The sequence below is a fragment of the Hylaeus anthracinus genome, unplaced genomic scaffold, assembly GCF_026225885.1.
Source record: "Hylaeus anthracinus isolate JK02 unplaced genomic scaffold, UHH_iyHylAnth1.0_haploid 11981, whole genome shotgun sequence".
NCBI lineage: Eukaryota > Metazoa > Arthropoda > Insecta > Hymenoptera > Colletidae > Hylaeus > Hylaeus anthracinus.
This window is the reverse complement of record NW_026534329.1, coordinates 2158850-2174269: the sequence shown is the minus strand read 5'-3', so window position 1 is coordinate 2174269 and position 15420 is coordinate 2158850. Positions and strand designations below refer to the sequence as shown.

General features: G+C 39.5%; 1 protein-coding gene across 9 annotated transcripts in view; it reads right to left on the bottom strand.

Moving 5' to 3' along the window:
- Window positions 1–15420, bottom strand: part of LOC128885256 (eye-specific diacylglycerol kinase) — a 73396-nt gene that overhangs the window by 7872 nt on the left and 50104 nt on the right. For 8 of the 9 annotated variants that reach the window (XR_008459563.1, XR_008459562.1, XM_054139215.1 and 5 more), the window contains 7 exons: window positions 6262–6914; window positions 4442–4836; window positions 3389–3771; window positions 2003–2318; window positions 1740–1920; window positions 769–1101; window positions 164–436 (listed from right to left, as the gene is read on the bottom strand). Coding sequence is in view for 7 of the 9 variants with exons in the window: in XM_054139215.1 (XP_053995190.1) it covers window positions 164–436; window positions 769–1101; window positions 1740–1920; window positions 2003–2318; window positions 3389–3771; window positions 4442–4836; window positions 6262–6914 (2534 nt within the window). In the remaining 2 variants the exon portion in view is untranslated. Of the gene's footprint in view, window positions 1–163; window positions 437–768; window positions 1128–1739; window positions 1921–2002; window positions 2319–3388; window positions 3772–4441; window positions 4837–6261; window positions 6915–15420 lie in introns of those variants that run through there. The other variant, XM_054139211.1, reaches the window with a different exon arrangement.

Here is a 15420-nt window from a genome sequence, read left to right as displayed (position 1 = left end):
TCAATTGATATCATTGATATTTCCAATTTACTTCGTTAATATGAATATTAACAGTTTGGTAAAAATATGATTCTTCATTTTTAGTAAATAATTTAGTTTGAATTTTCTATAGATTAATTTTTCTTTATTATTAATGACACATTTTAATAAAATAGAAACTTACTTGTCGTTGTCAATCATATTGAGGATGGTCGATGGCGCGCAAGCAATGAGATACCTGACGATGTCCCTGTGACCGTGCCTCGCTGCCAAATGAAGAGCAGTTTGACCAGTGGCGTCGATAGACAAAAGTGAATATCCTTTCCCGTGGAGATCCTTTATAGCCTGAAAATCGCCAATCTTCGCCGCTTTCAAGATGCTGTCGCTGGTTTTTTCAAGTAATCCCGTGCTAAAGGTGTGGACTTCAGAACTCAGACCGAAAAGCCTATCTCGTGGACTGCAACAAATTAACATCCATCCGTTTTGCACGTTCTAGTTTCGAATGGCGTTAATCTCGCCCAATGAAGTCTCTCGCTTCAAATGGAAATCAGGTACGCTGCCATTCAAGCTTGGCGCACCGTTTGATCTTTAAGACTAATGAACCTTCGTCCAATCATAAACGTATTGCTTGGAATATTATTTGGATTGTGTTTATTTATTAATTTAATTATTATTCGATAAATAATAATTAAATATTTCTGCGAGTCTATTAGAATGTCCCACTTCTCTAAAGATGGTAGAATGCGCCAAACTTGTGGACATTATCGTACAGGGTTGGAAAATACCTACCTAATGAAGGTGAATGGTGCCCGATGTTGCGACTGAGCAACAGCCGTCGCAGAGATCGATTTCGAGGAACTACTTTGCTTAACAGGGGCTCCAGTTACTATGTTCTCGTTAACCGAGACTCTTTCCCCGTTCCTTGCATTATTCGTTTCGGTATGAGGTGTGCTTCTGCTCATCGATCCCTGAGATTTGGCGGAGTCCTGAGTCTTCGGCGCTGCGTTCTCCGGTACCGTAATTGGTTGCGCCTTCGGCTCATCTTTAACTGGTTCTTTTTTAGCTGGTTCTTCTCTGACCGGGTCTTCTGTCATGGCTGCGTTTGTCTTTGGTCGTTCTTCGCTATATTACACGTTCTTTCTATTAATCTAATGATACGATTCCATTACCATTACATTATCATGGACACACAGACGAATGTGTGAAGGGATTAAACGCTGGAGCCAAGGTGTTATTATCGCAGTGCGTGTGTAACTATGCGTAATAATTTCATAGCTACGACCAACATTTTGTTAGTACATGCAGAAGTACGGACAGACGTTACTATCGCATAGAAACAAAGACTAAAATTGGTATTAACTATAACATGTCAGTTTACTGTCGACGTTTACGAAACGTATTACTTTGTTACTTAAGGAGGTTTCCTCGTGCCTTGGAGGGATGAATAATATTTGAGAATTTTCTATTCTTTGTTTAATTTTTTGACATTGCTTTGTAGGAATGTTGCTTTTGTCTGAATTAAAAAAAAAATTAGAAACTCTAAATTTGGCAAAATGGTGACTAAATTGTACAAGTTTTCACTAATCATTTTGCCACTGTACTTTCCAGACTCTACGCTTCAAGAAAACGCAGAAAATTCTTTCAGCAGACACAAGGCAACCCCTTCGAAAGGAATAGAATTTACACAGAGGAGAATACAACCACGATGAAACTAAATATAAATGAATGAAGAACGAATCTCAAGTGTGACGTTAAAGTACCTGGGCGACGATTGAACTGGTTTCGTTTCTTGGTTTGGAGAAAGCTTTCCCTCGGGTTCGCCAGATGATTGATTGGCCGCTGTCTCGTCAAGAACGTACACCGCGTCCACGGCGACATCCGTGACGTAATGGAGCTGCTCCTGAGCCCTGTCGATCCTGAAGAATCGCTCCGCGGTGCACGCTGGAACAGAGGATCCCGAATGGTAGCGTGATCGAATTGTAATCGCTGGCAGCTCGCTGGGAGACTATACAGAGACACTAACAGTCGAGGAAGCAACAAGTGTCCATGTTGTAGTCCTTCGCCAGGATCTTCCTTAGCGACTCCAGATCCGTGGTGGCGTCGAGATCGAGCGGATCCGCTATCCACGTTGTCGCGGACTTCTTCAGCATGTCTTTGTCGTGATGATACCTTTCGTAGTCGGGCATCTTTATCTTCATCACTGGCAATTTCAATCTCTCCAACTGAACGACGTCGCGGTGCGACTTGCCGGCGTTCCTTCGTTTCGCCAACATGGTAGCCTTGTTCAACAGTTTCATCTCGATGATGGATGGCAACAGGCGACAGGCTTCACCGTCGACCTGGAGTGAGAATTATGACCGTTGGGGTTAAATATAGCCTTCGTGGACAGTTGTATGTATTAGTGTAACTCTGGTATTATTTCTGAGGTTGTTTGGGGCCCATCTTGAACTTAATTACAGACTTAAATTAAATGAATTTATTGTAATGTATTTGTAATATTAAATTGTCTGTAGCATTGAATGAGTTTAGAATCATTTTATAATAAACATTAGAGTATCTGTAAAGAATATTGGTGTTTTTGCTTCCGATATATACAACCATAGAAAGAGTAGGAAATGTATGAAGGATCTTGTAATTAATTTAATCGACAATTTTACTAGTTGATAATTCATAAAGAAAATTGAACATTTTTTTTAAGAAAGAGTGTCAGATACAGTCAGAGTCATTTTGATTTAATTATTATAGATGTAATATATTATACGTATTATAATGTATGTCATATTACTTTATACTTGAAATGGTAAATTCCTGAAGCTTGGTCTAGTGCCATAATCATTAAAGTATCATTAAATACGTGGATCCTGAGGCAGCCTTAAAGAAGGGATTATGAAGGAACATGACTCGTTTCGCTCGTCGTCCTAGTTTCTGAACTTAATTTCATAACGACCGCTGTATGCTGGTACCTTAACTGCCTGTGCTTTTACAGAAATCTTAACTGATTACAATTTCCACGAGACATTAAGGTTGGTAAATATTGAAAACTTTCCTCTGCTCAACTTAAATTAACCTAAACATTCAAAATTAATTAAGACGTCTTACCGTTGTCTTTCAAGTTTTTGAAAGCGAAGATAATTTCATTAATCTATTATTTTAAACTTTGAAAAATTTGTATCGAGTATCGTCTACGTCATTTAGCTTACTTATTTTTATTAGAGTCTTTCAATCGATTACAACAATTATTTACACTACATCGTCCTAAACCACAAGTTAAAGAACCGTTTTATTGGTTGATGAATAGCAAAACATAGATCCCTTATCTTTCGTAATAAAAATATAGAAAAATATGTAAAAATTCTATTTTCCACGGGTGAACACGCCAAATAGAAAATATTCTACGAAATGAACAAACCTGCATTGGAATGGTCCTCGTGGTAACTAGCTTAGCCGTGCTGCATTGAGCTATGCAGGTGCCATGTCCACCTGCTTGAAGGAGTGGCAGCTGGTAGGTAGTTAAACCAACCACCTCGATCAGTCCATCCTCCGTCGATGGTTCCTTGGTTCCACTCGCAGCACCCCAAGGATGCGTACCACCACCGTACGAGGCGATGTTCAAGAAGACTATGGCGTGAACACGATGCTCCTTCAATTTCGGCGTCATGTCCTGGCCATCGCAATCCAACGTTACGAATTCCGAGAGGTCCTTCCATTTTCGTCTAACGAGATCCTTGCCGCCCATCTGACCGTAATACATCTTGTTTCGCAGTCGCGAGTTGAACCTTTCTGGATGCGCCTCTGCAATCCAACGAGATCCTCCTCTTTCATTCCATTTTCTTTCGAGAGAATTTCATTTTGCTCTCTAATACAATCAATTTGGTGAATGTATTTTTTGAATGCATTAGCGCGAAATATTTTTTTTTTTTTTTATTTTGAAGCTGAGACTATGAAAAGCTGAATGATACAGATTTATTTGTGTATGGGAAATTAGGGAAGTGTGATGGTAAGAGAATGAGAAATGAAACGAAACGCACAGTTTGCTTTGATTTGTTTTTTTTTTTTCATGGCATGTTTTTCATTATTGTGAATGTTTATTACTTTTTATTGGGTTATATGTAAGAAAGGATTCGAATTTTGTTTCGAAATCCTTGCTGAAGTGTACCCCATAGAGCTTACATTAAAGAATGTAAATCCCTAGAAAAATCGTTAAGAATTTGTATGCCCTTTTCGAACAAAATTTTAACCCTGTAGAAATTCTCACGAGTATTCGTGTGACAATCAACGCGTTAAGAAGTTTCTGACAATTCTAACAATTCAGTTCTGACAACCTGATTTCACGAAAAGTATCACATACTCTTCGGCAAAGCCACCCTTTGAGCACTGGTGCAGCAACAATTAACTATTAACCGTAGCACACCGAGTTGCACGTCGAGAACGATTTAGAGAGATGTCTGCGGCTGACACTAACCTCGGGCCTCGTGAAATTCGAGGGCGATGTAAGCATCCACGCCCAGGGAGAAGTAATTATTAACGACATTCAGAGGTAGATTCTCTTTGCCCTTGCCGTTGTCCTCGTCGCCCTGGGCATCGGGATTCCTCTCGACGACCAGCTGCCATCTGTCCAGTAGCGTGGTGTCGCTTTCTCCTATATTCGACAGAATCTTTCCGATTGGCTCGTCTGTGTAACCACCTCCCCATCCCAAAGCTCTTGCCAAATCGTTTCCAGTGCCAAGTGGAAGGACACCGACTGCCGGAGGCGGAGTGGCGCCGATCTGATCCAGGATTGACAGCACCCAACCGACAGTACCGTCACCACCACACGCGAGAACTCGAAGATTAGGAACCGACTTGAATAATTCCAGGCTGCAAGAAGAGGAATTTTATTTTTATTTGAGTGATCTGCATTATCGACAGAGTAATATGCACTATCGACCGAGCACTCGACATTAGCGACAGGGTAATCTGTGTTATCGACCGAGCACTGTATATTATCGACTTTGCTGTTGTATTTGACTTTTGTTGGAGGTCCTTGAAAAGGCTTGTTCCTTAAAACAATTTTTCCTTAGCCAAAATGTTGCTCGAAGCTTCGTTAAGGAGATATTCCAGAAACAGAAACTCCCGACCAATCAGAGCGCGAGTATGCCGGTGGAGCGCCTGCGGTAGCACAGGCCCCGATTGGTCGGGTCGGGTCGGGCCGGCTCTGATTGGTCGGGGGTTTCTATCAATATCTCCTTAACGAAGCCTCGAACAACATTTTCGTTAAGAAAAAATTGTTTCAAATAACCCCCCTCCCCCTCCTCCCCGAAACACCCTATTCAAGGACGTCCAACATTTTTTGAACACCCTGTATAATTGTAAATGGGATTACCAGGAATACATGTGCAAATACATGTGAAAGGATTGATTGCGTTTAGTAAATTCCTTGTCGAGCTACACTAGAGCATAGCAATTTTGCACCAACAATGAAAGTAAAAAGACGGGTAAAAAATGACAAATCGCAAAAGTCTTGACAGCAGGATCACCGGGGGAACATGCTCTACAAGATGCAAGAGGATTCACTCCGATTCATCAAGCCATCTCGGCGTAATCGGTGAACCGACATTTAAAAAAAAAGAAAAAAAAAGTATATACATGGCGAATTGAGTAACCTCCTCCTTTTCGAAGTCGGTTAAAAAGAACGTTCAATGTATAATCAGATAATTTGTTGCGATACAAGAGATAAATTGATTAATGAGGCAAAATATCCGAGCACTGTTGCCTGTACTCGATTGCAACACCATTCGTCGACTCCTGTTTAGTTCTTCATGAATGCAAATGAACGAAATGCTCGAACTTCGAAATAAACTCCTTGAGAAAGTTTCATTAATACCATAGCGACAACTATTCACCTTTATTCAGCTACTTCCTGGCTACGAGCCAGCTCGTGGAACTTTAATTAAACCTCTCGTTCATTTATCATATTTTCCAATATCCCGACCCCCGTTCGCCTAATCCATTCAGCCAATTCATTTTCATCGCAATTTCCATTCAATAAACCTGATTCTTTGCTAAAACTTGGGCTCGAAATTCTTTTTAAATTGGTGAATTTTAGATTCAATAAAACATCTCATCTGTTGCTGTTTCTATAAACTAACCAAGAATGAAAATTTTCCAATAAAAAAAGCATGAGGAGTCTATCATTGTAACAATCAAAAATTCAATAATTCCATAGACCAACTGCCAAACATTTGCTACAATAATGCATTATGACAACTAGGGACCACTGTTCCAGCTGATCCCCAAACTCACCCCATTTTGGGTCCACCCTGCGTCAGATCGAAGACCTGTCTCGGGTTCAAGAGCCACTGGAATTTCTGCAGCAGCTTCGCCCCTTGATTACCGCCCGATTTTGGGTTGATGAACACCAACACCGGCTTCACGGAAGGGGTCGGTATCGGTTTCACCACCCACAGCCTTCCCTGGTCTTTATCCTGCTCCTTGTCCTTGTCCTTGTCCTTCGACTTCTTCCTCTCGCCAGACTTCTTCTTGCGCGGGGATTTCCTTAGGCTGCTCTTGAAGCTACCCTTCCGTGGCAGCTTGACGATCCAAGATGGTGGCACGATTATGGACGAGTGACAACCCAGCTCGCAGTTCTCGCCGATCTTCTGAACATTGAAACATGCTTCTTTGTTGTGAAAGGCTGCCTTGCACCAGCTGCAGCTCACGGCGACGATCTCTTTGGAGGTGAAGCTCAGCTTCGATTGGAACGATTTCCCGCAATTACCACATTTCCCCTTTTGCGAACGCCGATGGACCCAGTGGTGGTGCGTGTTCGTCTGCTCGCGATACTGTCGGACACCCACGTCGCGGAAGCTCGATTTACAGGCGAAATTGAGACTGGTCGCGCACACCGCGTGTGCCACCACCCGACAAGCGGCGCATTTCATCCGTGGCCCATGTTTCTGCAAATATAACACAAGATTTTTCGGGGTTAAGATAGTTTGCAAGTGATGAAGAAGACTTTGGTGTTTGGAGCAAAGGATAGAAATCGGTTTGTTCTGGTTTGAAACAAGAAATACAAATTAATTTGTTGTGTTTTGGAGTAAGAAATAGGAATCAGTTTGTTGTGATTTGAAGGAAGGAATAGAAATCAAAACCATACCATTTAATCAATCATGGAAACACAGGAAAAATCTCACATGGCAATGTCAACGAATAAAATTATTAAAACTAATCCGAAAAAATTGTGTTCCTCAGTTATTTATTCCGTGAAATAAAAATTATCCGAAACAATTTTTTTCCTATCCAAGCGCACGACAACAGGTCTTAATTTAAATAATGATAGCGCATGTACTGCGATGCTGTTATCGGCATGCAACAACGCGTCGTTTAACTCCGTTAACAATTTTTCTCGTACATTATTGGTTACAGTGCACTTAATGCACTCTCTAAATTTCATGTCATAAAGCGCAAGTATGCAGTTCTACACAATTATACGATTATTCAATTACTACACGACGTTCCAGCATCCTGAACACTTTGCGGACAACCGCGATGTCCAATTTTGTCGTCTAGCTAGCAACGCAGAAACACCGGCTCGTTGAATTATGTATTGCATACTAAGATAAATTTAGCGCCAGAAACGGTGCCCAGGGTGTACGCGGTACAAACATTGTCTAAATATATTCGATGGGCGGGAGCACTTGTATCGCTCCACGCGTTTGTACTCGTAAAAGCGCGATTATTTATTTACCGAGCACCTGTGCGAGCAACTCGAGTGTATGCAAATAAAGAACCGAAATATCCCTTTATTGGAAAGCTCCTTGATGATCCTCTAGTAGAAACAAATAGAATAACAGAGTCATACGGATGTATATTTTGAGTAATTAGTTAATTGTATTGATTCATTTGTTGATCGAGACAAGGCATTTTATTTGATGTATTTTATTCGTAACTGAGTTTAGATTAAATTGCAGTGAAAATTTGGAGGTTGAAAATATTTTTTAGAGAATATCAGTATGGAAAGCTTCTTGATGATTCTCGTGATAAAATGATCGTTGATCAAATTGTCGATGGCAAGTCTAAATTAAACTACTTCAGGAGGAAACGGTAGCTATACCAAACATCTCGTTACTCTTTAAAAATTTCATCGAAACGGTACCCCAAGCGTCTGGGCGTAAATTTAAGAACTAGGTGAAGAGAAATCCTCAAAGACACATCCTCGATATTCTATCAACCGTACCAGGTGTTGAGAAACAAATCAGCTTCCTCTATTTCGTGAAATCGTTCGCCTGAGCGACGCCTGAACGATCGATGCACGTTTCAGTCGACTCAGGTAGGCATATATAAACTGCGACGGCTGAATAATATCGGAAGGGAAAAGCTTTCTTTGAGAGGAACAGAAACGACGAAGAAGAGGTTCGACGAGGGTCTGTCGACCAGCCTTGACCCTCTAGAAACCGCCTCGCTCCTCTACTCGACCGCGTTTCTCACTGAAATCGTCACAATTTTAGAGCGCACCCTCTCCACTTATGCAGCTATTGCTGCGAGGAATAGTTTGTTTGACCTCTCTGACCGTTTATCGCTTGGATCACAGACAATGGGAACCGATGAAGCCTTTAAATCGTTTGAAACCATTCGCTGAACCAGCTGCCACGGTTTACACGTGTATCGTCGGTTTCGAGAATTCGATGAAACTCCCTGTCGCGTATTTTTCTATCTTTATTGGTTTCAATCTTTCGCAGTGTGTTCGTACGTGTGTTTGAACAGTGTGCACAAATTCTGACAGGTTTTCCGCAAGATAAACCTTTTATATAAAATGGCTTTCGGTTGTGGCAATAAACCCGTGAATAGTTGAAATGAATTGACTTCCTGCATGGGGAGATTTGTGTACTGTATTTTTCTGGCATACTTTTGGTATGGAGTATATGATTCAGGGGTGTTTGGATGTAAATAACACGAGGGTGAAGTGGTTGGTGAGTAAATGAAAAATTAATGGTAAGCTTGTGTTATATCTGGACTAAATTGAGCAGGGAATCGAGCTATTTATCAATAAATATATATGATTCCTAAATTGGGATATTTTTATACATACTTGATATATGTGTATATTTTTAGGAAATGTCAGGTACTATTTTACGACGTCACCACTCCAATAAATTAATTACCTAAAAGATTGCTTAATCGCGTTTCAGACCGAGGGACATATCTCTGGCGTAATTTTGATCGATCTAATAATTAAAGCGGGGAACGAGGTCTCGGCGTTCTTTTTTTTTTATTTCCTTTTTTTTTTTACACGGTTAAATCCGATTTCGCGCAAGCTGCGGGTTTTATATTGAACAGCCGTCACGTTAATAGGATTACGAGTATATTTGAGGATTTTTCATCCCCTGTTTCCCAGGTGGACGTCCACCCGACACTGGCATAGACTTTAATGGAATTTCTAAAAAGTAACGGAATGCCTGTGTAAACCATCCGCCTTTTTTGCCTAACAGTTTAATCGGAAATAAAAATATTTAGAACGAGTATACACTCGAGTGTATACTTTGAGAATTTGACAAATGGAGCAAAGAAAGTTTTATGTCTTCTTATAAGAATATGCAAAACAGTTAAACCTCGCTACATTTGAGAGAAAAGGTATGATATTTTAATTCGATCGACTCCGCGTGCAGTTCATTCAATTTTGAAAAGCTTCAATTTATTCTTCATCCCGACTTTCCTGAGGATGAGGAATAAATGTTGAAAAAATATAAGCATACCTAAAGAATTAGAACATTTTCAAGCACAAAACAATTAATTTATTCGAACATTGATAATAGCAAAAGGCCACATATTTATTTTCTTCAGAAAAGCAATGGTTTAGTCTGCCATTTTTCATCGTCTCTTCAAACACGTATTGGCAAAACATTGCAGCGCTTGTCGAAGAGGTGCCACTGCAAGAAGCTATTATATATAAAATCCCCCGAGAACGATGTTCACGACGTAAGAAAAATCCGTCTTCTCCGCCATAAATTGCGATTTCGCGATAGCAATGCTATGCGATACGAAATCCCGACCAATACCAAAATAACCTCCATTAGAAATTCTGATCGGTAAATCTGAATTCCGCCCCAGAGGTCCAGGGTTCCATTATAGACGGAGGTGACACGCTTCCCGAAAAAATAATTCAATTTTAAAGCAATATTGGAAAGAACCGAATAGAATTTACAGGTGCAGCGACACTGGAACCGTAGGCTTCCATTTGTTAAATCTGAAATCCGTTGAATCTGGGGTTTATTCGGCTTCCATACGGACACGACCTTTCTTTATAGTGATGCGTGAAGTATAAAAGTGCAAAGTGTAAAGTGTAAAGTGAGACTAGTTTTAGATTAGCAGAGACAACATCAAGGAGCCGTGGTTGGCACTAGTGGTCCGTAGAAGAACAAAGTATCCAGTATATAATTAGTTTCCAGAAAAATTCATTTTTACAAATTATGTATAACATCAATATATTTTAAATTATCCTATTTGTAATTAAAATTATCCTATTTGTAATGTACTTACACACTGTGCGAAATGGAATTCTTAAACCCGTATAATCTAAAAACTGTAAAACTTTTATATCGTTCCTGATAACACAAAGGTGTGTATTATAACCGTTGAATATTCAATTCTTTAGTGATATATTCCGAGAATGTTTCCACATTTTTAAATTTTGATTTCAATTCTATAAGTCGACGAGATCTTATCGAGATATTTCTTTGCGCCACCCAAATTCCACGTCATCCGAATTCTGCGTTAGTCTACCATCTGCGTCACCAAATCCTGATTGATGCTGCGAGACAATGCAATAAACCTTGTCCTGTCTTATAACGCCCACGCCTACTTCGAGATTCTTGAAAGGTCGAATTCCTACGAAAAGGACACTGAAAGTCTACATCCTTTGCTGGCTCGTTTCTACAAGGATGATTCCACAATGTTGAAGTTTGCTCTAGAGTGCTATAATAGCTCTAAATGACTTATTTTAAGGTGTACTATTACTGCTTTCCAGAAGAGATTTGAGTATTCGTCGAAAACAAAAACGATGGTCAAATTCAACACGTAAAATTCTGTACTATTTGTCCTACACCTCTGGGCATCACTTTCCATTAAATAAACAGAATCGCAGTAAAAAGAAATTACGCGCTATAGGGTTAACCACTTAACTGCCGCGCCCGAGTCAACTCATTGTCGATCAGAGGAACAGGTGAAACCATGCTTAGCGACTGTAGCGATGAACAGAAAAATAGAAGGAGAAACAAGGTACATATTTAGAGCAGATATTCTTACTTGAGTGTGTCCTTCGTAATCGTTTTCAAATATTAAAATTATAACTGCCCTATTTCGGAAGAATTTACAACGCAGAAAAGAATTGTCTACATTGATATATGTGTATTTCTTTTTCAAAGTGTCGCCAATCTCATTTCTTTAACGATATAATTTGCCTATTACAACAAACCACGTCCAGCAAGCACTTTTTGGTTAATTTTAATCGCGAATTTGTCCGTCCGGCGACAGAAAAAGCCTCCAAAAAGAGGGGGATCCCTTTGTTCCAGAAATAACGCGATCAGGATTGGACGTTCCAGGGGATTAAAAAGCCCCACATTTCGCTAAACGCTCCGTTCCGCATTCGCGCAAACGAACAGAGGAGACGGAAGTTGCATCGCGGGACTACACACGAGTCAATTCAACCCGCTAATCGCTAAATCAATACTTTTAATTACGTGTACGCGCCGAGTCGCGACGCATCGCGCGAACATTTCAAATTTAATCGCGCGTCGCGTCGTCTAGCGTCGATCCACGCCTTCCGGGCTTTGTAACTCTGGGCGTGCTCGAGACACGGGCCCTGGCTAAATGAGAATTACTTTGCAAATTTACTCATTTCGCCCGAGACGAAAGTGCGTGACTTTGCGTCGCCCCGATCAATCATCTCGAGGAGTTACGCCACCGACGCCAACGAAACACGGCAGGGTGTTTCCACGAATTTTTTCTAGCGAAACTGAGCGCTCGATTGAAACGAATATTTTATGATGAATGAGAGGTAGACATTGGTCTTTGAGGAAATATTTTTCGTTTGGGCATTGGACTCGAGAGAACGAAATGGAGGTGATTTTATTAGGTCCGTGCGCGGAGAGTTCTAGAGTAAGTGGTCGCGAGTGTAGTATTTTAACACAGTTATTTAACACCGTTCCTTTACGTAGAAAAGGAACTTGCAAGTTGTAAGCTCTATCTATTATACTACAGGTGAGTACAATGACTATATCAGCGAAGGTGAGTCAAAGAGTAGAAAGAGTCGTGATGAACGGAAAACTTAAATGGAAAATTCAGCGGATGAACGGCTACCGATTCATCAAAGTCCCGAGGCATCGGTGGAATCAATCTTCGTTACGGTACACGCTGTTGCGATGCCTCTCGACGCGGATAAAACAGTTTTCCGCTGACGGCCCATGAGATTTATTTATCGTGTCGAAATTGCTCTTCGCTACCGATCCCGACCGCCACGTGCTGCGAAAATTGCAGTTAAACAGGGGCCATTCCACGTGGCCCGTGCAATCGGAAGTTCTATAAATCGTAGGCGTAACTCACCGTACTGGTACTCGTTCTATTCTCGTTCGACGCTTTTTCCCGCCGTTTCGTCGATGGCCGGCGATAGAATTCGGTCCCATTCATTTCTTTTTAACCCGATATTCAAACGCGGAACCCGACGTTCGATTACTCTGGTATTCTCGCGCCCCATGAGAGAATCATTTGTAGTCACTTGTTAAATAAAAAAGGAGAGCAATTTCTTTTCTTGTATACAATGAATTTCCACGTTGAATGTGATTGGGATTTGTGAAATTTTTAATTAGTATTTTAAAACTATCTACACAATAATATTTTCAAATTACAATACACTTTACAATAAGCTTAGAAATGACAGAGCTTGATAAAGTAAAATTGAACTACTGATTTTATTAATAAGGCAATAAAATTAATAATCGAATTAAATTACCTATACACGCGTAACGAGGTAAATAATAAAGTGTATAGAAATGGATACAGTCTGCATTAAACACGGCAGAATATTAATTTTACACCACGGTTATAAATGCAAAAATTCGTTACAGGTACCGCTGTTGTTGAGAATAAAATTACGTCCACTTTGCAGAGACATGTACATATATATATATATACGTGTGTCCACAAAAGTTTCAATATCCTGACAATTAAATCCTGTTACACGGCGTTGTCAATTTAATACCGTATACCGTCAATGATACAAATTGATTAAATTTAAAAGCTGGAAACCATACTCGTCGCTCGTACGATGTAAAAATAAACGTAAACAAAGAATTTACCATTCTATCTGGAACAGGAGATATTAAAAAAAGGGTATAAAAGAAACACTGCGAAAGGCAAAATGCTCCTCGGACTAAACGAAACTTTTGCAATTAAACTTTATATGTGAAAATTAATTAAACATTTATGATGTATACAGTAGTATTTAGTATTCGCCTAAATATTAATAATAATCATGGTTTTCATTCATTCGAATCAAGTATTCATTAAAGATGTTAATCGTGAGTTTCTATATTTTTATATGTACCGGTTACGATAACTAAAAATTAATTTCCGACTTAATATTATTAATATTTCATTTAAATTAGAATTTTCAGGTTCGAAAACTTCTCTTGTTTGACTTGTTTTTTTAAAAAGAGCTCACTTTGGCACTTTGCAAATTTCGAGCTCCAGTGTAAATTGTCGCTAAATTCGTGGGCTATATTCGACTAGTATTTTCAACTTCTAAATGTAAACTCTCGTGATTTAAAAAGTAGCGCAGTGGTTTTGGACTGACCCGTCGCTGGCTGACGCGAGGATTCAATTTTTAGCGACAGCGGGTAATTTTGTATCGGACCGAACTGGCTGCGTCGCAGACAAGAATCCGCTACCCTCCGAGAATCGATACGCGTTTATTTTCGCGAGACCGTATTGGAATTACTCTTGACGGGTGCGCTTATATTTTATGCATACTCGAATATATAAACGGCTCTCGGGTCAAGAGTGCACGCCATCTTTCTTTTTCTAGCCCTGGATCACGTGGCTTCAACCCTCCGTGGCACGTGAAATTTTCAGGTCACACGCTAATATATTTTACCAAATTTATTTTGTTCGATAGCGAACTTCCTTTGTTCAATTTCAATATTTAATTATTTCACAAAGCCTTCATTCGTAGCATGAAATGTATTAAATTACATTTGAATGAACTTTCACCCCAGAAATAAGCCAATAAATATAAAAATAAATAAAATAAGCGTATTTACGATATGTAATGCGTATTATATTGTATATTAAGAAAGTTTGCTGGTGTAAAAAATAAGCGAGAACAACGTTTCGTTTTGTCGTATTAAGACAATCAAATATCTACAGAAATAAAGTAAATTAATATTACCATATATTATTGTACCCAGACAACAAATATCACTATAATTACTAAAATTCACGCACATATATATTGCAATTTTTTAATTCAGCAACAATTATCGAACGTCGAATAGCCTGAGCCACGCGAAATAAATTTTTCCCATGTAAAGAGGAAAATTCAGGACCGATCTGTTTAAAACGGTACCTCCTCGATGGTTTTATTTCACAGTGAGCGATGCTGAACAAGAAAGTATCATCGTTTCGCTCCATGTTCTGCGAATTTTGTTATGCAACGCGTCTCTCCGTTTTCAAGGAAAAATGGAAAAGAGGATTCCCACTCCGTTACGAAACTCAACCCGTCAAACACCCCGGTATAATGATCTTAAACGTCTTCATTTAATTTATGCACATACGCCCCATTGTGAACTTTCAATATTAACGATGTGCTGTGAACTTTCCAAGCGTATCTTTGGAAATATTTCTTTAACGCGTACTTGATCGTTCACTTTTTATTTCATTTCAGAGGTCTTTACAGAGGAGTATCAGTCCATTGCCATGTAATAGTTCTGCTGAAAATCATTAAAAGAATGCTTTTATGATACAAAATGAAATTTAGTACCCTACTCTAGCCTTTCTAAAAGAAGTAAAAATAATCAACCTCGTACAGAGTACTGTCCAAAACTATAATATAAGTTAACAACATATTAAATTACTACAGGAAACGTCCAACTTAAAATATAATATAAGCAAAAATTATATTACGTGAAATATTGCAATTTATCTCTTTTATTACTGATGTATAGATTAAACTTCTAAACTCTCGATTACGTCGTGCAAGGTATACAAACCCAGTAACTCTAAGCTAACCATCCTCCGTGGCTTTCTTTATCGTAATTAAGTTCAACGAATTTTACATATCTTCTTCCTCGTAGTCGTACATCCGCCATAAAAAGTAGATTATCGCAAAATGAGTTTGCCCCGTTTCTTCCCGTCGGTTAACCTAAACATCGTCCGGGATGAGCTCCAGTCACGTGCAAAATTTGCGGTCGG